The 24558-nt window shown below is 37.7% G+C and overlaps 1 protein-coding gene across 1 annotated transcript in view; it reads left to right on the top strand.

The window, feature by feature from the left end:
• The window catches only part of DNAH11 (dynein axonemal heavy chain 11), a 313899-nt gene that overhangs the window by 240807 nt on the left and 48534 nt on the right, over positions 1-24558 (top strand). Inside the window, 2 exon segments of the mRNA XM_019928507.3 lie at positions 5392-5627; positions 6833-6955. Of these exon segments, the coding sequence (XP_019784066.2) occupies positions 5392-5627; positions 6833-6955 (359 nt within the window).

The following is a 24558-nucleotide window of genomic DNA, read 5'->3' as shown; positions in this document are numbered from 1 at the left end:
GAAGACGCAAGACTCCTTCAACTTAGGTGGGAGGGAAGGAGACAAAGGTGGACACAGGGAGAGATACTGATACAGGGAAAGAAAGCTGATGTAGTCATAGCTGCTGGTCTCTCTTCTCTCAGGGAAGCTGGAAATTGCAGTGCCAGCTGGCCAAAGATAAGAAAATTGAAACTCAAAGAACGCTGTGAGGAGGGTGGTGAAAACATCAAAAATACCCATCGAGAGCAGTTGGAGAGTAGATGTTAAGTGTTGCCAAGCAGCTTTAGGAAACCAAAAAAGATGAATTTGGAAAGGATAAATTTGTAGTCACAGTAATAAAGCTTTCATCAGCAATACTCACAGTCCTGGAGCAGAAAGAGAAGACAGAGAATGTTTATTTCAGCCAGGGTACAAGATTTATAGGCAGATAAGCCAGAAGGAAAAGAAGACAGGGACGGTCGGTCGTGTGATAGTCAGAAAAATGATCAAGGAAAGGAAGGCTCTGTTTAGGTTCGGTAGAGATGTCAGTGTAGTTAAAAGTTAATGGTTACAATGTCCGTTGCAGCACTGTTTACAGTATCCAGGACATGGAAGCAACCTAAGTGTCCATCAATAGATGAATGGATAAAGAAGATGTGGCACATATATACAATGGAATATTACTCAGCCATAAAAAGAAATGAAATTGAATTATTTATAGTGAAGTGGATGGACCTAGAGTCTGTCATACAGAGTGAAGTAAGTCAGAAAGAGAAAAATAAATACCGTATGCTAATATACATATGGAATCTAAAAAAAAAAAATGGTTCTGATGAACCTAGGGACAGGACAGGAATAAAGACGCAGACATAGAGAATGGATTTGAGGACACGGGGAGGGGGAAGGGTAAGCTGGGACGAAGTGAGAGTGGCATGGACATATATACACTACCAAATGTAAAATAGATAGCTAGTGGGAAGCAGCTGCATAGCACAGGGAGATCAGCTCAGTGCTTTGTGACCACCTAGAGGGGTGGGATAGGGAAGGTGGGAGGGAGATGCAAGAGGGAGGAGATATGGGGATATATGTATATGTATAGCTGATTCACTTTGTTATACAGCAGCAACTAATACAACATTGTAAAGCAATTATATTCCAATAAAGACGTTAAAAAAATAAAGTGGTTAAACATATGATAGGGCTTCTCAAAAAACTAAATGTAGAGTTACCTTATAATCCAACAGTTCCACTCTGGGGCATCTACTACCCAATGGAAGTAAAAGCAAGGACTCAAACAGATACTTGTGTGTTTGTTAATAGCAGCATTATTCACAATAGCCCAAATGTAGAAGAAATCCAAGTGTCCATCAGCAGATGAATGGATAAAGAAAATGTAGCGTATACACACAGTGGAATATTATTCAGTCTAAAAAAGGAAGGAGATTCTAACGCATGCTACAACTTGGATGGACATTGCAGATGTTATGTTAAGTAAAATAAGCCAGTCATAAAAGGACCAATATTGTATGATTCCACTTATATGAGGTACCTAGAATTGTCAGCTTCATAGAAAAAGAAAGTACCCTGGTAGTTGCCAGGGGCTGGGGGCAGGGGGTAACGGGAGTTACTGTTCAATAGGTATGAGGTTTCAGCTTGGGGAGATGAAAAAATTCTGGAGATGGATTGTAATGGTGATTGCACAACCATGTGAATGTACTTAATATCACTGAACTGTACACATTAAAATGACAAATTTTATGATATGTATGTTTTGCCACAATGAAAAATAGGTGATGGGTAAAGGACTGCATGTCTTAATGCTATTGCTAAGAGTAATATTATGTTTAAAGGTATGAGAGAGGTATAGCTAATCATGGTTAAAGAATTGGGTATTAGATGTTTAGATTTCAATAATGAAACAGTTTCAGATTATTACAAGGTCTGGGATAGCATTTCCATCTAAAGAAGGAGATGGTGTAATACCCTTCCAAAATATACCAACATCATTGAGGGTGTGGGGTATGCAAGGGAGACTAGGCATGGGGGTGTCGTGTGATCTTCCCAGCGGGTTCTGATATTTTCTCCTCCCCCAGAATGCTAGAGTGGAAAGGAAATGTAGAGCTTTGGCATGAAGGATGTCAAGGCTGGAGAGTGGATTCATCATCTCCACGAGCACTGAGGTTGTCACAGATTGATAGGCAAACTTGGAAAGTGAGAAGGACCAGTGGCTAAGGCTTTAATATGAGGAGGATACCATAGAGGATTGTAGAGCTGGACTCCATGGGCCTCAGAGGTGGCATTTTTCCTCAAGGACAGAAGAGCTGTGGTCTTGGAATGATGTGCAGGGGAGTAAGAAGAATGACCACTGTTACCCACACACATTTTTTCAGTAATGGGAATGTTAAGAAAATGAACTGTCTACTTAAGAAAGCCCTCAAGGGAAGTGAGACCCTAGAGCATTGGTTCTTGGACTCCAGTTTCACATTTAAATCATGTAGGAGTGAACTTTGAAAACATATAGATGCCATTTGAAGTTGAATCATTAGAGATTGGGGGTGGGGGGTATGTTGGCAGCTTTGAAAGCTCTCATGTGATCCTAATATACAGGCTGGGGTTGAGAGCCACTGCCCTAGTGAAGAGCTGGGTTTTAGCTGAGACAAGCAGGTAGAGGGAGCTAGAGAGTTTGGCCCAAATAGGACTAGGATACCATAGGACGTGTGGGAACAGTTGTCAGAAAGTGTGACAGTGGGGGCATGAGTTTGGAGGATGGCATGGGGAAGAAACAGAGCAGCGTGGTGGTAACTGAAAAGGACAGGGACAGTGGGCGTACGTGGCCTTGAGGGTCCAAATAAAATTGTTACCCAAAATTGTTTCCAAAGTTATCGTCTGCTAGGCAGACAAATGAAGACATGGACAGGTTCAAGGAGGCATTTGCCCTCCACTCATTAATGTGACCTAGCAGTTTATAGTCAGAGCAAATACATGGAAGTATTATACATGGAGTTAACTCTTCTAAGCTTCAGTGTCCTGAGCAAAAAGAGAGTGAGAGAGACATCTACTTGGCAGAACTCCAGTAAGACTTAAGTGAGGCAATGAACAGAGTGAAAGTATAAGAGTAAATTTTGTAAGCACTTAAAACCTTACGAATACTGGTTGTTTTGTTACCGTCATATTAAAAGAAACTGGGAGTCTTACCTCATCAGGAAGTTCCCTTTTATCCTTTGGAATATACCACTTGGTCAGTTCTCAGAGGATCCTAATAGGCGTTTGATGTTAGGATTAGTCTAGCTTGGCTCAGGGTATGTGCTTCCAACCTGTTCTTTTCCCTCTAGTAAAACTTCTTAAGATGGGAGGCTGTTTCCCTTTTTTTTCAGCTCCATCCTGACTGACCACATGCTGCACTATTTAATGAAGCAATTAAATGGGTTCTCACTGAATTGCTAGGCTGACTTTGGACTCCCTCTTCGCACTTGGTTTCTGTTTTTGCAGACTCCTTCAAGGAATTGTGCAAAGAAGAGTGGACTAAAAAGAAGATAACATATGAATTGAGGTTTATTTTCCCCACTCTAAACCTAGGTTAAAATTACTGTGAAAGTGATAACTGTATTGCAACTATCAAAAAATTTTTTGATGGAAAAATTTCTCTGTGTCACGCAACTGCCTATTTGAATATCATACTGTAAAGCAAATATCCTAAACTTTGTTTCTAAAAATTTAAGTCTCAACGTATTTTAAAGTATTTATGGTATTCTATAGTGTGAGTTACCTGCTTTGTTTCCCCTACTAGGTTAAAGTGGCCATTAACAAAGGGGGACTTCTCTTTGATCCCCTGAACTGTACTCTGTACACAGTAGGTGCTCAAACAATTCAAGTTGTTGAATTCGGACGCAAGATCTACACGCTTACTCTTTATAGCATCAGAAATTAAAGTTATTTTAAGCCTCTAGTTGTTTCAAGTTCTTTGTATTAAGTAGAAGTTAAGAAATTAAAGCCATGGAGTTCTTGCTAATAAGAGGATGCTTATTCTGTAAGAGAGCGATTTGCTTGTGGAGTCAGATATCAAGGCTGCTTGCTCCTATCACTAGGAGGTAGAGTTTGCTTTATTTATAAGATACCATTGTCAGTAGGAACAGTAGACATATTATGCTAACTTTTCCTATACTAACCTCACGTTGCATCCCAGCTTTATTGTGGGAATTCTTCCAGCATTCTGTTTGCTGAAGCTTTGTGGGCAACCAAGAAATCAAACCCCTACTGCTGCTACAGCCTCCCCTGCCTACTTCATCCAGGTCGGGCTCTTACTGCCCTCTCTTATGGAGGCATGTTTCCATGTTAGCCCCCCTACCCAGCCAGGGGACTAGTTCCTTATTCATCTTGCTGATAGTGGTGTCTCCACACATATGTAGGAGGTGCTCAATAAACGTTTGGTCGTTGATGACTGATCGAATAAATTCCTTAATAAATTCCTTTCTAGAATCTTATTTATTTTTTGTAAAATCAGTCCACTTTTGTAAAGAACTGATGCTTATCTTTAAAACAGGTTTCAAAAAAATAGGTTTCTTCTTTCTCTCTTTTAAAGGAGGCAAGTTTGGTTTTTTTCTTTTGTAAAACAATTTTTTATTGAAGTATAGTTGATTTACAATATTTGTTAGTTTCAGGTATACAGCAAAGTGATTCAGTTATGTATTTATATTTTTTCAGGTGATTTTCCATTATAGGTTATTACAAGGTATTGAATATTGTTTTCGGGGTTATACAGTAAATCCTTGTTCCTTATCTATTTTATGTAACATAGCTTGCATCTGTCAATCCCGTACTCCTAATTTATCCCTCCCCCAACAACTCCCCACTTTGTAATGCTTCTCTTCACAGTCACACTGTAGACAGTTCCCTCTCAGAGGAGAGGCTGTAGTCGAAGTTGCTGGGTACCGCCACAAGCTGCCGGAGTTCCAGCGGACTGAATAGATTCCATGAACCCACCCCAGAGAGAGAAGTCATCTCTCTGTAGTGTTGATCTGTAGAAGAAAGATGAAATGCTGGAAGCAAGAGAGTGCAATGTAGCATTGCTTATGTGGGATGATTACTCCACTGGGCAAATATTATGCATTTCTGTTGTCCTGCCATCCTTGCTGGAGTCTAAATTCACTCTCACCTTGTTGGGGCTGCTATAGGTGTGTATAGAGGGCAAAGTCCCTTTTGCTTGAAGCCAGATAGATGCAGGAACAAATCAGATGTTGGATGCTGCAGTTGACAGAATTCCAAGAGGTGAACAGGGGGCTTATCGGGTCGAATTGTATTTCATGATGAGAGTTTTATTTGGCTTTTGAGAGTCAGGAGAATTTCTGTGTGTTCTTTGGGCTTTGGTCTGTTGTTTTCTTGTCTGTTGTGCTCTGCCACACTGACAGTTTATTGCCTTCACCTCTGATTTTAAAGGTCTCCATCCCAATAACTGAAGGCCTGGGCATGATTGCCTTGTTGACGGATGATGCCACAGTTGCCACCTGGAATAATGAAGGACTGCCCAGTGACAGAATGTCCACGGAGAACGCTGCTATCCTAACACACTGCGAGCGCTGGCCCCTGCTGATAGATCCCCAGCAGCAGGGAATTAAGTGGATCAAGAACAAGTACGGAACTGCCCTGAAAATCACACATGTGGGCCGGAAAGGGTATGTGAAACCTGAAGGGTTGACTTTCTGTTGAGCTGCCGGAAATGGGTCTGACTTTTACCAAGTCCTGGCATTTCTTAGACCTCGCTGCCACTTTGAAATGTGATAGTTTGGTACGACTTGTTTATCTGCCTGCTCCCGTTTCCCATAAAGTATCTCTGTTGAAAGGGCATTTACGTTGGGTGGCATCCACTTACCTGAAGAAGAAATTAGTTGGAAGGTTAGAACAAACACTGAATGTGAGAGGAAAAATTTCCTAAGGCCAAGAATGGTAATACAATGTATTATAATCCTTGTTTAGGACTTTGGCATATGGTAACCCAAGAATTGTCAGCTGCACCTATAGGTTTAACGATGGTTCCAGTTATATTCCTGAATATGTACTTCGCCTACAGTGGGTATTTAACATGGCTCAATTCCCAACAGAGTGCCTGTAGATAATTTTTCAGTCAAGCTTTACATGTCACTTTTGAGAACTGAATCTACTCTGAGATTTTGTGTCTCTCGGTCCGCATGATAGTGTTTTCTGATAAGTAGAAAGCTCTCTGGTATGTAGTTGGTCTTCAGTTAATGCGGAATAAATAATTTTAGTCATACTGATACTTCACTTCACCTCTCCATCATCTTTTGACATGTAAAATGGAATAAGGAATGTCTGCAGTCGTGCAGATAAATGGTCTCTTTGCTTATCTGAATACTTGGAGGAAATTATTTTTGAATGGAAGAGACTATTTTTGGAGAGTGGGAATGAAATAAAAAGATAGTTCACCACTTTACATGACTGAATCTAAATGTTTAAAAAATGAAAATTTGATAAAGCCACAAGGCATTTAATATAATTTTAATTTTTTTTTATCAAAAGAGGACCTATTGAGTACATTTAAATTTATAATGTTTGGGTAGGTTACATTTATTTCAACCATGATTACTATCAAAAGTAAGTAATTTTTACATGGACTCAGTAGTTCACACTACTGAATTTCACTTGGAAAAATATAACTGAAATTTACCTCAAAATCTAATCTTTAATTTCCATGTATTCTAGTTGAAGAAAACACTACTTTACAAAATATTTAGTTTTCTCTGAATTAGTTTGTTCCATCTAAAGTATTTACATTAAATGAAATACAGTTGAGTATAAATAATTTTGGACACTTTCCCTGTGCTCATTTACATTTTTTTCTTGATTCTGACTGAACTTTAAGGTTTTTGAATGACATTGAAACTGCTTTGGCCTTTGGAGATGTCATCTTACTTGAAAACCTTGAGGAAACGATAGATCCAGTCCTTGATCCATTGCTTGGCAGGAACACAATTAAAAGAGGAAAGTAAGTATTATTGAATTTTTAACATACATTTTGTGCTACATATGAGTTTGATCATCAGCTTCTATTTCTTGGCCTCATGATCACGTGTAATCTATGGGAATATTCTTGGTGATGTTTCTGAGTTTCCATTCCAAGCCTCCTGCATTCTAAGACCAAAGCAACCTTGACGTGATCCAGATGTTCAGACTATTTGTTTGGTGGCTTTAGATTCATGTTACCCAATTCCTGATTTATAGATTCCAAAAATGCATTGTCACAAATCTGAGAGTAAGTTCCTCTTTTATTAGTTGTTCCTTCATTAGCTCCTTTATTAGTTGAATGTTTTTCTACCTTCAGTACTTTGCAAAACACCTTTAGTATGTTTGCCTTAACTGCATATTGCTTGTATCCTTATTTACTTAATATTTTTAAAAAACTATTTTAAATCCACTCTATTTTTTTTTTTTTTTTTAACTCAGCCTTACCCCAGGTCATAGCATCTATGAAATCATGGGTTTACTGTGCTGGTTCTGTCTTTCCCTATACATTCAAAATATATATAACCATTAGAAAGAAAAGAGTTCATTAGTGGACCCGTAAGATCATCCATATACCGGCAGTGGCAGACTGGGCACACCCTTGGTGAACTCTACGTGATGTTCCAAATGCTGCCATCCCCCCGGACACTGGCTGTCCAGGACATTCTCCCAGGGGCAGCGAAGCCGTTTCCAAGGGGGCATCACACACTTTCTATAAATGTGTAAAAGTTCAGATGCAGCACTTATGTCTCTGAGCCTGTGTGGGGCTCGGGGGAGATTGTGGCATTCCCACAGCTCTCTGTGCCTCTTCACTCAAGAAATCAACGTTGACTAGGCTTCTTTCAGTGGATTTCCTTCTCTTTTTTTTTTTTTTCTCTTCACAAAGGTGTGATTCAGAACTTCCCCAACACCCTTCTTCTTTGATACCCACTCTCTGCCTCAAAGGTGTCTTGTCTCCCTTTTCATCACTAGATTATTCCTGTCAGTTTTAAGTGGAAATAGGCCTATTTAAGGGTGACTAACTTCTATTTTGTAAAAAGTCTCTAACTGATAAGTATTTATTATACAACTCACCAACTAAATCCATTTATAGTGAGTGACAACTTATAATTGTTTAATAAACCAAAATTTACCCAGACATGCATTTAGAACAATCTAATAACGTACTTGACAAACTGCAGCTCTAACATAAATATAATTGTAGCTGTGTCTGATGTGTTAAAGATACAGTGTAGAATCTTGAATGTCACTAAAGTGAAATCCTTGTTATTAAGGTTCTGACTCTATTATGAAGACCTAGAAGTTTTGTCAGTGAAATAATATTCTCTTAGCTTTAACTTGGACCTTCAATAACACAATTTAGGTGTAAGAAAATTGGTCTCTCTCTCTCTGTATTTATGTGTATATATATATATATTTTTTTTTTTTGATAATCTGAAATTTCCAGAGCTGACTTCAGTCCTGACTTTTTTCAGGACTTCAGTCCTGACTTTTTTCTCAGTGTGGTTATAGTTAAGTGTAAGTAAGAATCCCAGAGGGTTTTTTTTTTATTTCAGAAACAAATTATTTTACATAAAGCATCAAATTCTTTATCACAAAATATCAAAGCAGGACAATTTATTCCAAATTAATAATATTTCCTGAATAAGCACACTCTATTAGGCTTTATAGAATTGCTCATATCACTGTAGCTTTTTTTAAAAGGTCAAGAGAATTTTAAATGATATGTAAGAATATAATAACTGGTGTTTATTGCATGCAGTTGTTACCATAACAATTTTAGCTCCTAAACTCTTATGTGTGGAAACAACCACTTTTATGAAGGTAAATTTAGATGTTTATCTCCAGTCTTTTTAGATGTTTTTAGAGTTTCTTCATTCAGAGAATCTGAGTCATTGCATATTCTATTAGTCATTGAATAAACCTTCTCTGAGCACTGCTAGATGCCAGGCACTGTACTGGGGGCTGGAGATACAAAGCATGATAAGGTACAGACCCTGCCCTTAAGGAAGCTACATTTCCTTAGGGGAAGTCAGACCTACAAACAGTAAAAGTAATGCTTGCCATTGGTGTGGTGATAGAAGTATGCATGATAGGGAATCATCAGCTCCATAGTGGAGACCCGGGAAGGCTTTGTGGAAAAAATTGCATTTGATTACATTTACATTTAATGTGAGTTGAAAGGTGAGTGGGCATTTGTCAGACAGAAAACTGGGAGAAGAGAATTCTGGAACAAGAGAGCTAATACCAAACAGCAAAACACACAAAACAGCCCAACAGCTTTGGGGACCTGCAGTTAGGATTCAAATATGTAGAAAGCCCCATTTTGGGGGTGGGCAAGGGAGGTGTATGGACTCAGAGAGATGAGATTGGATTATCAGTACCCAGAATGTTGACATCCTTGTGTACCCACAGATGACCATAGGTTGGCCTTGGGTGATAATGCTTTTTCCCCAAAGACATTAAAGGGGTCCGTTCCTATCAGTAACACTAGTTGACAACAGCAGTGGTTTTTGACCAAAGGACCTTGCCTTCCTGGAGTAACACATCTGGAGTTTCCATATTTTCACTTGAAAATCATGAGCATAAGTCAGTGGGGAAGCTAGTGAAGACTCTTAAGCATGTTAGGAATAATGAGATCAGATTTACGTTTTTGAAAGGACGCTGTTGGCCGTGTGGAGTATTGCTTGAAGGCACGTGGACCTAGAGCCAGGGTCCGTCCAATTAGCAAACAATTGCAATATTCCAGTTGAGACAGGATACGAACCTAAACTAAGCCAGCGACGGTAGAGGTGGAGAGGAGAGGGCAAACCAAAGAATTCTCAAGGAGTTAATATCATCAGTTCATGGTCAATAATGGGATTTTGTTAGTAGGGAAGAGGAAGGTTCAAGGTGATTTCCAGTCTTCTGCCAGGTTAAATGATGGTATGGTTTATGGAGAGATGTAATATAGGAATAGGAGTAAGTGCAGGGAAAGAGGTAACTATTTCACTTATTAGACATTCAAAGATTGAGGTGCTACTTTAAACACTCATTCTCGAAAAAGTCTAAGAAGCCATGGAATACGTGAGTATGGAGCTTAAAATCCTGGCTGAGCATGTAGATTGGGGGACATCTCCATAGAGAGTTGGTTAAGCACCATAGAAGATGTGATTATCTATGGAGATGCTATATAGTCAGAACAGGGAACATTCACTTCACAGAATGGAAAAATGGGGCCTGAAAGAGCTTAGTCACTGTCTTCTTGGATGCTCAAGGCTATATGAAATTTAATGCATGGAAACCTAGTTTCTTAACCAGATTTTCCAAATACATAGGCACTACCATCTTTCAGTAGAATTCCTATGAATTCTCCTTTGCCAGTATGACTCTTCCATTCTGTTTTTCCCCTAAACTCTGTTTATTTTCTCATTTATGTTTTGTTTTCATATCTGTACCTTACAGTGTAGTTTAGGCCATTCATTTCTTCATGCTGACTCTAGTGATCCCTTTACATCCTTTCTCTACTTACTTCTCTCCAACCCAGAGAGTGGTTAAAATAATTTGTTTTAATATTGCCTGTTTCATCACTCCCATTAAGAATTCTCTATTGTCAATTACTTTGAACTGAATTAAAGCTTTTCTGTGAAACCTGCAAAATGCTTTACCTGTTTGATACTACTGAGTTTCCTTTTACCAACCTCATTTTTCATTACTTCACGCAGAGAATCCCCCTTTCTATAATGTGCTATTTTATTTACCTTTTCTATCAATGCAAATCCCAAATTCACTTCATTAGGAATTTAACTGCTATTCAGTCAATCAAATGGGAATTTAACTTTTCTGCATTTAATGCTTCCCATGCATACTGCATGCTATACTGTGTGACTGTCATTTTGCCTTTATATGTCATTCTTAAAATATGCTTAAATTCTCTTCTATATCCTTATTAGATTACAAGTTCTCTATGGAAAAGAATCATACTATATGCCTTTAAAAGTATGGTTAACTAAAAACAAAACAATAAAAACATAGACTTTTATTTCTGGCACTGTGGCAGATTAGATATGTGAATACTGGAAAACAACTAAATATGTTAGTTACATTATTAAAAACACTTTTTGAAGTGTATCACTCAGTTGACCAAAAAAAAAAAAAAAAAAAAGTGTGACCAAAAAGCAGGAAATAGAAAGATAAGGAACACCAAAGCTGTTTTTTTCCTGAGGGTACCTGCTAAAACCTGATAATATTGGGTTTCTGTTTGATGGATGTACAGAGCTTGGACCAAGTCTAGGGCCTATTCAGGGTGTGGAGTCTGCTAAGAGATTCTTGCTTAATGGTAGATCGTCAAGGGGCCATACCTTCTATTTAAGGGCAAAAACCAGCACTACAGAAAGGAAACTTTCCTTTCTGTACTTTGGTGCTGGGAAGAGATGGAAAAATATCCCCAGAGAATTCCTTACCACATCCATCTTTCTTATGAATGTTTAAGACAAATTTTTATTTATTTATTTATTTTTTTTTTTTTATTTTTTTTTTTTCCGGTACGCAGGCCTCTCACCGCTGTGGCCTCTCCCGTTGCGGAGCACAGGCTCCGGACGCGCAGGCTCAGTGGCCATGGCTCACGGGCCCAGCCGCTCCGCGGCATGTGGGATCTTCCCGGACTGGGGCACGAACCCATGTCCCCTGCATCGGCAGGTGAACTCTCAACCACTGCACCACCAGGGAAGCCCCAAGACAAATTTTTATTACTTGCGTGCCCTAAAATACCTCAAACCATTAACTTATTTTAAAGTGGCCTTGGGTTGGTCACACCCTAGTGCACTTGGCAGAAGCAAACAAAGACCCTCTTGGAATAATGTCTGTCAATCTAGACTTTAGAGGATTGTGAAAGATCTAACTCAACGGTACATGACTTCACAGGCAAAAATCACAGAACACATGAGGAAATAAGGCACCATGAGCAAGAGCCAATAGAAACATCAAATGATAGAATCCTTATTTCTTTGCTGCTTTGTTTTATATTTTATTGTTAATAAGGTTATGTTAATTAGCCTTCCGTGAATGCCTGTTGTTAACTTTTGCTAATATTTTCCATTAAGTTTCTCATCACTTTCTTTAATGCCTCAATTTTTAAATTTCCACTCATTGTACTCTTCCTTATCTTTTAACATGATTTTTAATTCATTCTTTTCTTATTTAATTTTTATTTTATATTGGAGTATAGTTGATTTACAACATTGTGTTAGCTTCAGGTATACAGCAAAGTGAATCAGTTATATATATATATATATATATATATTCTTTTTCAGATTCTCTTCCTATATAGGCTGTTACAGAGTACTGAGTAGGGTTCCCTGTGCTATACAGTAGGACCTTATTATTTATCTATTTTATATACAGTAGTGTTAATCCCAACCTCCTAATCTATCCCTTCCACCCTTAAAGAAACATTGTTTCTTTAAGCATGCATCTTTCCATCATTTCCATAGGGAAGAAAAGTAAATACAATGGGAAGGGAAAGAAAGGGAACGAAAGTAAATACAGTGCTCAACCCATTGTCTTGGTTGCTACATGTGCATTTTCAAGAGAGACTTTTAGGACTATGAGGTGGGGTTTATGCACTGTGTGTTGTTAGAAACTAGCATTGGGGTTCAAGTAGTAAGATGGGACTTGGGTCAAATCTTAGTCTGCTGCACTCTGGTTTGGTGATTGGGGGTAAGTTTGGTTAACCTGTTTTTCTGTTTATGTTTTGTCATCTAGTGAGAAAAAAATACGAAAAGCATGGCACATACAGATATTCAATATGTAATTATTTCCCTTGAATCTTTAACGAGTGATGGGTATAGTGTGTGGGTGATTGGGAGCATGGACCAGATGTTCAAACAGACCTAGTGAAGTAAGACCTTGTCTTTCAGACATGAGAAGTGTGGATGAACCATGAGTTGAGTCACAAAGCGTATCAGCAAAAAGGAGGGGTGGGGAGGGGAGGAATCCGTCATATCTTTTGATGTTTTACGTTGCCACCTAAAAGCAGTAGAGGGTTTTGGTTATTTAAATTTTATTATTTAATACTGATACATATAAAATATATAATATATAGAAGTTATAAATCATAATAATAATTTAGACAGGTATCTGCCATTCAAATTATGAACTGAAAGATGACCAGTATTCTTTAATCCACCTTTGTGCTCCTCTCGTTTCTAATTCTGCCTCATCTCCAAAGATAGTCAGTATTTTAAATTTCATCATCACTTCATTTAAAATAGTTTTATCATATATATGCATTTTCCAAAACAATATACTGTTTATTTTTGTCTGATTTGGGACTTTATAAAAATCCATCGTAGCTTATATACTTAAAAGGGACTTGAATTTTTTTACTCAATATTATGCTTCTAAGACTTAGCTATATTCTTGCTTTTAGCTCTAATTCTTTTCATTTAACTCTAATCTCATTTTTTTCACTGTTATATTCAGTGGTGTGGCTCTTTCTCACTTTATTGAATATTTTTATTGAAGGACATTTAGGTGATTTTCCGATTTTTTGCTATTTCAAGACACGCTGCTATGAATATTAGCATACTGAATACTCACATACGTATCTAATGGTGCACACAGCAAGGGGTTCTTCAGAGTTTATATTCTGGAGTAGAATAGTTGGGTTCTAGAGAGTGCGCACAGTAAGCTTTAAAAGAAAATGCCACATTGCTTTCCAAAGCTGTACACATTTACATGCTCACCATAGTATTTAAGGGTTGTGGAGTCTTCCAGAGAACTGTTAGGAACTTTCATTCTTCTGCTGTTTTTTTCAATAACACGAAAGATTTGTATATTTAATACTATTAGCTACCTCTTCCTATGAGGAACTATTCCTACCACCTGGGTTTTTTTCCCCACCCCTTTTTTTTGAGTGGAAGAAAATGAGGACACTCCAAATTTTAAGAATAGTTTTATTCATAAAAGTTTTAAAAGTACTTTGGAATAAAATTTGGTATTTTAATGACCGTATTGTTTTTACCTCACAAGAAGTATGTTTAAGCAAAGCAAATGCTTTTTTGTTCCTTCATGTAAGTTTTAAAAGCGAGAGAGGAACTTTTTAAAAATATGTATACATTTGGAACCTATAAGGGGATATAGAAAAAAAAAGATTGGTAGAAATAGGAATTACCTTTCTTTTAATACAGTAAATAAAAACTGGGAGAAAACAATGGAAAACAAAATTAATAGAAACATGTTGATATGGTTTTGTTTGATAATAGAGATGCCCATCGGTAAACAGGAACAGAAAACTATTGACTTTATCTTGAACCCATCCCAAACTAATCTGCATGTTTGTCAGCTTTCTAATAGGTCTTTTCTGTTCTGATCTCGAACAATGAACATCTTACTTGGTTTTGTTTCCATCCCCTTCTATCTTTACATTTCTATGTTACTCTTGGAGATCCCCTGTGGAGTTACAAATATGTTACCCTTTGTATTGTAAAGATAAAATAGCATTGAAAACAAGCAAAAGAAAGAGGAAACAACCTGCAGGGATTGCAAAACTGGTGCATTTACCCAGAATGTCTGTACTGTATTATCGTCTCCAAGGGCATGTGGAATAACACTTTCATACTCCTGAGAGAAAGCCACATCCCTCAGAAGGTTTTTGGCTATTTATAGTGTTTTTGTTTATTTTAGTTCTCTTTGCTCTGGGGGCCTTTAAAAAAAAAAAAAAAAACAGTATTAGTCTATTCTTCCTAATAATGAATGTCTGAGAAGATGCTTGTGATATATACAGCGTAGTCCAAAAGTTGAAGTTCATTAATAATTGGAATGTTGTGGAGTATGAAGTAATGAATACTAATTACTCCTTTCATGTCTGACAGCTCCCTGTGGACCAATACATCAGCCCAGACTTTAATTTGGCTGTAGTAATGGTTTCATCAATAGCACATTAAATCTGTGTTTGAGAAGATATACAGTTGAACCTGACCCACACAGTAGATACCCAGTCATAAAATGACCACAGGCTGACAACAGCTGGGTAATTACAAATAATTAAATCCACCAAACTCCAGATAATCCTAATCTTAAGTAAAATATATCATATGGTATCAATCGACAGAAAACCTATCTGGGAAGTTTTATCAACACGTATTTTTTCCAAAGCAAATTTACTTGCTTACATATTAGAGAAGCTGCTGATCTGTAAAGCATCTTCATAAAATTCTCTCTCTTTAATCTTTCGAATCTCCCCAAATATTACTGAAGTAGTTTTTGAACTTTAATTTTAGCTGGAGTAACCTTACTGCAAGATGTATTTCAGCTTGTTCCTGAGCATATAAATGTTTCTTAAAGACAATTTATACTTCATTCTATATTTAACTTCATATGGTTATTCTTTTAGTAATAGTCTTTTAAGTAGCATTTCCTAGAAAGAAACTTAAAACTAATAGAAATATTAGCTATATGATAGAAATTTCATTTTTATAGAAATAATCAAATGAGAGACAGCATTTTACAGATAGTATTTATTTTATAATGACTAAGTTTCCTGAAGGTTGTGCTAAAATTAATAAGAATTGTTTTAGTTAGCAAGTTTCCAGTTTAACTATGATTATGTCGCTGCTCTTGGAGTTGCTGCCATGCGTTTGTTCTGTAGTTGATTATGGATCTCTTTGAATGAGTTCCTGGGCGAAATTTAAGATAGAACCACGTTAAATTAAACCCCACACTGAATAGAACACGCTCTCTTGAGCTGGAAGCTTAAGAGTTTTTCAATAAACTCTGGAGTGATGTAGTTCTCTCATTATGTCCCTAGGGGTAAGTATATTTTTATTTTCAAGTCAGTTCAAGCCCGCATCTGGTAGAATTCGGCATTCTAGTCTCTCCCAATTTCTAAAGTTGAAAAAACAAAGTTTAATTGCAGAAAAAACCTCCAGCAACCTTGCTGTCCCTAAATTCAATCTAAAAAATTTTAGGTGTAATATTCAGGGTCTACAGGTAAGTACATCTTCTCATTCATCTTGCTAACATTGTTTGACTTTATCTGAAAGAAAATATCAAACAGGGCCACAGCTTCATAACCTTTAGATTCTTTTCTTTAAAAAAGCAATTTTCTAAAAAAAGAACAATACAAATGGAACCAGAATTTCATTTTTCATGCTACATTATAATGTTTAAATAAGGATATATTGAAGTACATTTATAAATATATATAACGTGTATGTTTTATACATATAGGCTATATATGTATATCAAAGGGGAAATAAGCTATGATTTTTTTCGCTTTTTTTTGTTTTCCCTGTTCAGTGGTATCTGGACTCTTGTGACTTTAATCTTTTTTTAAAAAATTCTAATCGAAGTTTGCTTTTATCTTAAGAAGGACCTATTGGTTATATTAACTGCATGAAGCAATGAGCCAACTCATTTCAATTCAGGACTTTCTTTCCTTCCTTTCCTTGAACGTCTGGCCAGCTGTGCAGCTTTGAGCCGAATCCTTTCTTCCGGAGCCGGGTTTGACCACCTCGCTCCGGCCTTCCTGCCGAGGTTGTTAAGTAACCCCTCCCGGCTGCCCGCACGGCACCTGACCCTTCAGCTGTGCGCCCAGCCAGGGCTATTGCAGCTCACAAGTCTAATCTAGAAGCTTTTCATTTGAAACAGTGGGACATGCAGTAAGGTTTTTAGATGTCTATTGAGAAGGTTCTTTGCTTCTCCTGAGTGTGTTTTTTTCCCCCAACTCCTGGAACTATTTTATTTGCTTATCTCAAAACCCACCTGCTATCTCTTCACCTTGACCAAGCAGCTCCAGTGAGGCCTGGAGAATGGACTTCCTCCTATTCAGAGAACGTGTTAGCTCTCTGAATCATCCATCCTAGAGGGACAACCTTCAGTATAATAATACAATATCTTCAAAAGTTTCTCGCCAAACTGTGTTGTAAGAAAGGTTTTGCAAATGTTTTTTAAAAATAGCATTTTACTGCAGCCATTCCTAGTAAAGACTTGGATCTGCCCCAGGAGCAAGTCCTTGTTCTACATTGAATATTGCTGCTTTTCCATGTCTGGTTTTACATGGCAATAAAAAATAATGGCAGTTTTGTTCACGTAGTAAGAATATCTGATCACTAGAGAAATTCATGTAGGTTTTTATGATCCAGGACTGAGGGCGTGTTCAACAGTAGCTACACTAAACCTTGAGAACAGTGCCAGTAGAAGTGAAAGACATTTCCTTAGTTTCTAGACATATTTCTCAGAAATAAGAAATGCAGATTGTAATCTCAGACTTCAGACTCTCATCTTGGTTATTTTGAGATGATGCTGCATCTGTCAACTCACAGAGATTCTGGTTTTCAGGTACATCTGAGAATTGGGAGAAATGTTCCCCCAGGTCTATCACAGAAATGCTGTGAACATTAGCCAAGAAATTATTTTCAAGTATTTTAAATGTAATTGCATATCCATTCTCCAAAATAGTAATGACCTCCCATGACTTGAAGAAATTACAGATCTTTTCATCCCCATGATAACTTTTGGCTGGATTGTGAATAACCTTTGAAAGAATTCTGAAATTCCCAAGTACCTGATTTTTATGCCAACCTGACACACGGAAAACTAAATTTATAGTCAATTTATAGATGATTCTCTTTATTATACAATAACTCATTCAACATTACAATAATTCACTGAGCATTTTGGCATACTTCAGTATTATGTTTTCTTTTCCTGAAAGCCAGAAGTTAGAAAACTTCTGTAAGTAAAGTTTTTTACTTTTAAAATTGTATAAATTAAGTAATTCATTTTATGAAAATATCCATCAGAAATTATAGCCCTTGGGTTCAGGCTGGGCACCTTGATAATCAGTGCTAGTCTCTTTTATAAACAAGGACAGCATGTCTAACCAAAGATCAGCTGGGCATGTCCTCTGAGCTGTGTCCTTATATTTTTTTTCTCTGGTGGTCATTGATTGTTACTGAGTCAGTCATATTCTCTCAGTACTCTCCTGTGATCAGTGGTCAGACAGGTCCACAGAGGCCAGGGTTACAAGCTGTCGTCATCAAACAGAGCAAATTACCCTGCAGTGGGATGCAGTGAACCTTATACTAGGAGTCTAGAGACCCAGGTTCCGGTCCCATCTCTGCCACTAAGCTATATGACCTTGCACAAGTCATAAACCCTTAAGGTCCATAAAAAAGAATCCATTGAATGATCTCTAGGGGCCCTTCTGGCTCTAAAATTACAACTCTGCTAGGTGAGACAGAATGTGGACAGCTCACTCTCTGTCCTATCCAATTAAAATATGGTGTTTTTACTGGGAAAACCCATTTTATTTCAGTTGCAAGTTCATATAATCAGTCTGCCATGTCCAAACCAGCACTTCTCAGCCAGAGAGAAAAGGGGGCAGGAGGAACCCAGTCCCTTGGAGGGATGAGTAAAAACCTTCTGGGAGCAATTCCAGCCCACATTCAGAGACCCCTGCCCCGCTTGCTTCTCACTGCGATGCAGTGTCAGGGGCCCGAGTCCTGTTCCTGGGCGGCGTGGGGCTGGAGGGTGGGTTAAGAACTACAGTTTTTACAGAATAGCTGGAAGAGAGTAGAGGTCCAAGTTTCAGGTTGCCCTTCCCACCTGCTGTTGCTTCTCCTTGGCTTTGAATTTCAAGCGCTCGGAGCTGCCTGCTGTGTTTTCTAGAAGTTACAAACTCTGGACTCCTGTCTTTCACAGAAACAACACAGTGATTGTTTGCTTTTCCCACCCCTCTGGTTAACTCCGTTGTTTTTTGGATCCTTCAAGTCAAGAGAGAGCGCTAGCCGTCAGTTTATTTTTCCCAGATCAGAGATTAACCAAAAATTAACCTAGCAGCAATGACAAAACCCACTGAGTCATTATGTAGTTTTTGCCTTTCATAGATCATAAACACCCCAATTGAGGATAATTTACTATCCCTGGGAAATGTCAACCTATAAAGTAATGTTTCAGAGCAAAATAGAAAACCAGTTTTATAGGCAGATATCCTTCTCTTTGCCATCAGCACGGCAAGTTCCCCGATTAACTGTCTCTTCACAGAGAAAGTCAGCTCTGTCCCTCTAGCAGATGGATTTCTGGTTCTCAAACTGGGGTATGTGAATGCCTCAGGGCATATGTAGGTATGCAAGGGAGGTTTAGAACCATAGAATCATCTGTCAGTCACCTTATGGAGTGTGGCTCTAACTGAGATGTTTGGTTTAATACATATTTGAGGAGTTAAAAGCTAGTGTCACCTGCACCCACAAGTAAAATTGTCAGAACCTCATGCTCCGTATTGGCCAGTCCCTCACTTTTTTTTCTCGGAAACCTAGAGAGGGAAGCACGCTTAGGTGTAGTGGCTAACTGGAAAAATTGTAACTTGCTGTTACTGGGTAGTCCAGTGGCATTAGCTGCTGTTGCACTGAGAGGAGAGGATGCTGATACCACTAACTGGTGGACCCTCTAGCGTGGCCATGGGCAAGCAGCCTGTCTTGATGTGGCCCAGGAGCTGAGGATGGTTTTAAAGATCTGTCAACAAAGAAGCATATATGGCAGAGACGTATTGTGGCTGACAAAGCTTGAAATACTTACTCTCTGGCCATTTACAGAAAGAATTCTCCAACTCCTCTACAGGGATTTCTCCATGAGGCCTGAACACCTCTGACTTTCAAATGTGTTAGTCATCTGGGTTTTTTTTTTTTTTAAACTTTTTATTTTACATTGGAGTACAGTTGATTTACAATGTTGTGTTAGTTTCAGGTGTACAGCAAAGTGATTCAGTTATACAGATACATGTATCTATGCTTTTTCAGATTCTTTTCCCAGTTAGGTTCTTACGGAGTATTGAGCAGAGTTCCCTGTGCCGTACAGTAGAATATGTTAGCCTTCTTGCTAGGGGCTTGTTTTGATTTTCAAGTACCGTCTCCATCCCCACCCACTGCACACACCTCAAATCTGAATTGCGTACCGCAGTTCCTAACCCTGCCACAGTGAGCTGTCCCATTAGACAACAGTAATGAAAATACTGGACTTGATTCATTCAGTGTTCATTTAAATGTACATTTTTCAAGTGAAAAAATGTTTAAATTCCTTTTTCATCTGGGGATAGAGGTTAGTCGTTAAAAAATGAAGTTTAGGAGATGTGAATCAAAACCCAGTGAAAATTCATAAGCAAATTCAGTGTGAAATCACAGAAGGTCGTGATAGACCTGGCATTTCTCAGAGTCACTACACGAGGGAGGAATGAATTCAAACCAAGATGGAGCAGTAGTCAGAAAATCACAAGACGACGTACACAGAGGTTTATTTTAAAGTATGAGTTTTGTTATTGTAGAGATGTAAATGAGTATAAACTTTGGGATGGCTTATGTGTGAGAACCCCAGGCAGTAATTACATGAAACCATCACTCTTGAAATTTCCATTAAGAGCCAGTCATGAAAGTCTTGAAATCTAGGCCAATAGTAATATAGTGAATGACACTAGCAAAGAAAGATTTTCTCAAAGCTATTTGCAAGATCAATTTTGGAAACCCTTGGACAGGGAAGCTCCATTAATGGGAGAAATTTTGATGGTGCTGTCAATGTAGATATGGTTGAATATGTCTTCAGTCAAAAAGAAGCAGATTGACTAAGAAAGGTGTCCTTATCGATTAAGACCATCCTGTAACACACCTCACTAGGCTCAAAAGTGAAGACTGAACCTCTGAGAAACTATAATTAGCACGGTTACTTACCTTACAGATTGATAAAAGCTCAAATGTAAGTGACTGACCTTTTGTTAGATTGTTGTTCATTTTTGTTCACTTTTGGTAACACCATTATGGAGGTGTAATTCACATACCATACAACTTAATCATTTAAAGTGGGCAATTCAGTGGATTTTAGTGTATTCACAGCATTGAGCAGTCATTACCACAATCAATTTTAGAATTGAAATCCCTAGGCAACCACTAATCTGATTTCCATCTCTATTGATCTACCCCTTCTGGACATTTCAAATAAATAGAATCATACAATATGTGGACTTAGATGTGATTGACTTCTTTCACTTGTTTTCAAGGTTCATCTGTGTTGTAGCACGTGTCAGTACTTCCTTCCTTTTTATGGCTGAGTAATATTCCTTTGTTTGGATATAACACAATTTGTTTATCCATTCATGAGTTTACAGACAGTGGGTTGTTTCTACCTTTTGGTAATTGTGAATAATGCAGCTGTGAACAATTGTGTACAAATTATGTAGGGACATATGCTTCCCATTCTTTTGAGCATGTACCTAGGAGTAGAATCACTGGGTTACATGGTAACTCTATGTTTAAGATGGTGAGAAACTGAAAACTGGTTTTCAAATTGGTTGCACCATTTTACATTTCCATCAGAAATGTATGAGGGTTCTAATTTTTCTAGATCCTCACCAATACTTGTCAGTGTTTTTTTTTTTTTTATAACCATCTAGTGGGTGTGAACTGGCACCTTACTGTGGCCTTGATTCGCATTTCCCTGATGACTAATGATGCTGAACATCTTTTCAGGTGCTTATTGGACATTTGTAGATCTTCTTTGGAGAAGTATCTATTCAGATCCTTTGCCTTTCTTTTAATTGGGCAGATCTTTGATCTTTATATGACCGGACATTGTAGGCACTTAATACATATTTATTTATTGAACTGGATAAGTAAAAGAATAAATGAATCGGTATGTAAAATATTGTAGTCATATACCTATTATGAGAGAGTAAGTAATAATGTTAGAGGAAAGACCATGCTTGTTTTGGTAACGATTATAAGCCCTAGTGTCTAGAAGACTCTCTGACAGGCTGGCACTGTGTAGGTGTTCAGTAACTGCTTGCTGAGTGAGTGAACATTTGGTTGCAATATGTTTCATGATAAAAACATAACTGAAGAAATTATAAGGTAATGATTATCTTAATGAGCATATCAACTGGAAGATATGTGCAAAAGTGTTAACTAGCAGCCACTCCTTGGTTCACTTTTAACAATTGGCCTGTAGTTCATTTATCTCTTGCTGTTCTCAGTGTTTCACTTTAACGGTGATGTGAATACTCTTTTTTTGATCTTTTTTTTTTTTTTTAAAGGGAAGTATGTATTATACAGATATACTGGCTTAGAAGAGGGTTGCCACCTGAATTAAGCTTTTTTCCTTCTGGAACAAAATTAAACACTAGGAAGTCCTAAGTGAAAACAAACCAAAACTTGAAGACTTCACCATTCAACTTAATAAAAAAAAAGGCTTCCAAAGTAGCTTGTTGGGAAGATTTTTTCAAGCCTGGACACTTAACCAAAAACTGTGAAAGATTTTTTTTTAATTTTATTGAAGTATAGTTGATTTACAATGTTGTGTTAATTTCTGCTGTAGAGCAGAGTGATTGAGTTATACATATATATTCTTTTTCATATTCTTTTCCATTATGGTTTCTCAGAGGATATTGAATGTAGTTTCCTGTGCTATGCAGTAGGACCTTGTTGTTTATCCATTCTAAATGTAATAGTTTGCATCTACTAACCCCAAACTCCCAGTCCATCCCTCTCCCTCCCCACCATCCCCTTGACAACCACAAGTCTGTTCTCTATGTCTGTGAGTCTGTTTCTGTTTTGTAGATAGGTTCATTTGTGCCATATTTTAGATTCCACATATAAATGATATCATGTGGTATTTGTCTTTCTCTTTTTGACTTACTTCACTTAGTATGATCATCTCTAGTTGCATCCATTTTACCGCAAATGGCATTATTTTGTTCTTTTTTTATGGCTGAGTAGTTTTCCACTGTATATATGTACCACCTCTTCTTTATCCATTCATCTGTCGATGAACACTTAAGTTGTTTCCATGCCTTGGCTGTTGTGAATAGTGCTGCTATGAACATAGGGTTGCATGTATCTTTTTGAATTATAGTTTCATCCAGGTGTATGCCCAGAAGTGGGATTGCTGGATCATACGGTAGTTCTATTTTTAGTTTTCTGAGGAACCTCCATACTGTTTTGCATAGTAGCTGCACCAACTTACATTCCCACCAACAGTGCTGGAGGTTTCCCTTTTCTCCACACCCTCTCCAGCACTTGTTATTTGTAGACTTTTTAATGATGGCCATTCTGACGATGAGAGGTGGTACCTCATTGTAGTTTTGATGTGCATATCTCTAATAATTAGTGGTGCTGAGCATCTTTTCATGTGCCTACTGGCCATCTGTATGTCTTCTTTGAAGAAATGTCTATTAAGGTCTTCTGCCCATTTTTCGATTGGGTTGTTTGGTTTTTTGTTGTTGTTGCTGAGTTGTATGAGCTGTTTGTATATTTTGGAGATTAAGCCCTTGTCTGTTGCATCGTTTGCAAATAGTTTCTCCCATTCTATAGGTTTTTTTTTTCTTTCATTGTTTTTAATGGTTTTCTTTGCTGTGCAACAGTTGTAAGTTTGATTAGGTCCCAGTGGTTTATTTTTGTTTTTATTTCTGTTGCCTTGGCTGACTGACCTAAGAAAACTTTGGTATGATTTATGTCAGAGAATGTTTTGCCTATGTTCTCTTCTAGGAGTTTTATGGTGTCTTGTTTTATACTTAAGTCTTGAAGCCATTTGGAGTTTATTTTTGTGTATAGTGTGAGGGTGCGTTCTAGCTTCATTGATTTACACGCAGCTGTCCAGCTTTCCCAACACCACTTGCTGAAGAGCCTGTCTTTTCCACATTGTATATTCTTGCCTCCTTTGTCGAAGATTAATTGTCCATAGGTTTGTGGAGAACTGTGAAAGTTTTTGTTGAAATATAGGATCACTACAACGGAAACAAAAGTTGAGAAATGGATGTAGACACTAGGTCATGAATCTGATCAATCTTTTGAGATTCTTAGCTGTGATGATGAAAGCTTCAGTGACTCAGTGATTTAGTGATGAAAGCTTCAGCGATTTAAAAAAACTCTGATCTTTAAATAATCTTTACACGCTAAAATTGTTTTATAAAAATCTCCCTAGTCAAATAGAGTGGCCAGTGTATCAGGTACCCTTTCCTCACTATTTGATGCAAGAGACTTCATCTCAGAGCAAGACACAGTTATGAAACATCCACCAACAGCAGCCTAAGATATTATCACATTAGGGCATTCTGAGTATCTCTCCTCAAGTTTAAAAAGAGTTATTGCAAATATTGTGACATTTTAGTAAAGAGGATTCAGCATTGCCTGAATGCTGAACTTACTATACAGTGTCTTTCTTTTGAATTGATCCAATTTACCAAAGTTGATAAATTTAGGAAGGTAACATCTCTCCCATAAGTCAGTGAGATAAGTAGTCACTTTTTTCCCTCATGATTATTTAAAACACTATATTTAAATTTAAAACAATATGGGCTTTGGGTAACATTCTTATCATTGTCATGATGATACCTCCATAATGAAAATATACACTAAATAGGGAAGAATTCAGAATTTTAGTAAGTATTTAAGGTAAAATAGGAGACTGAGAAGATACTCCTTGCTTCAGCCGTGCTCCCAGGGTCCTTAGATGAATTTTCACTCCAGCGCAGTTCAGGCCACTTTGATGGAAGAATTTGAGAAGTTCCAGAGTTCATGGCTTCTGTCTGTCTGATGCATGAGTGCAAAAATAACTTCCCCTTGG

The sequence above is a fragment of the Tursiops truncatus genome, chromosome 9, assembly GCF_011762595.2.
Source record: "Tursiops truncatus isolate mTurTru1 chromosome 9, mTurTru1.mat.Y, whole genome shotgun sequence".
Classification (NCBI taxonomy): domain Eukaryota; kingdom Metazoa; phylum Chordata; class Mammalia; order Artiodactyla; family Delphinidae; genus Tursiops; species Tursiops truncatus.
Note: the sequence above shows the minus strand (reverse complement) of the source record. Positions and strands in the feature narration are given on the sequence as shown.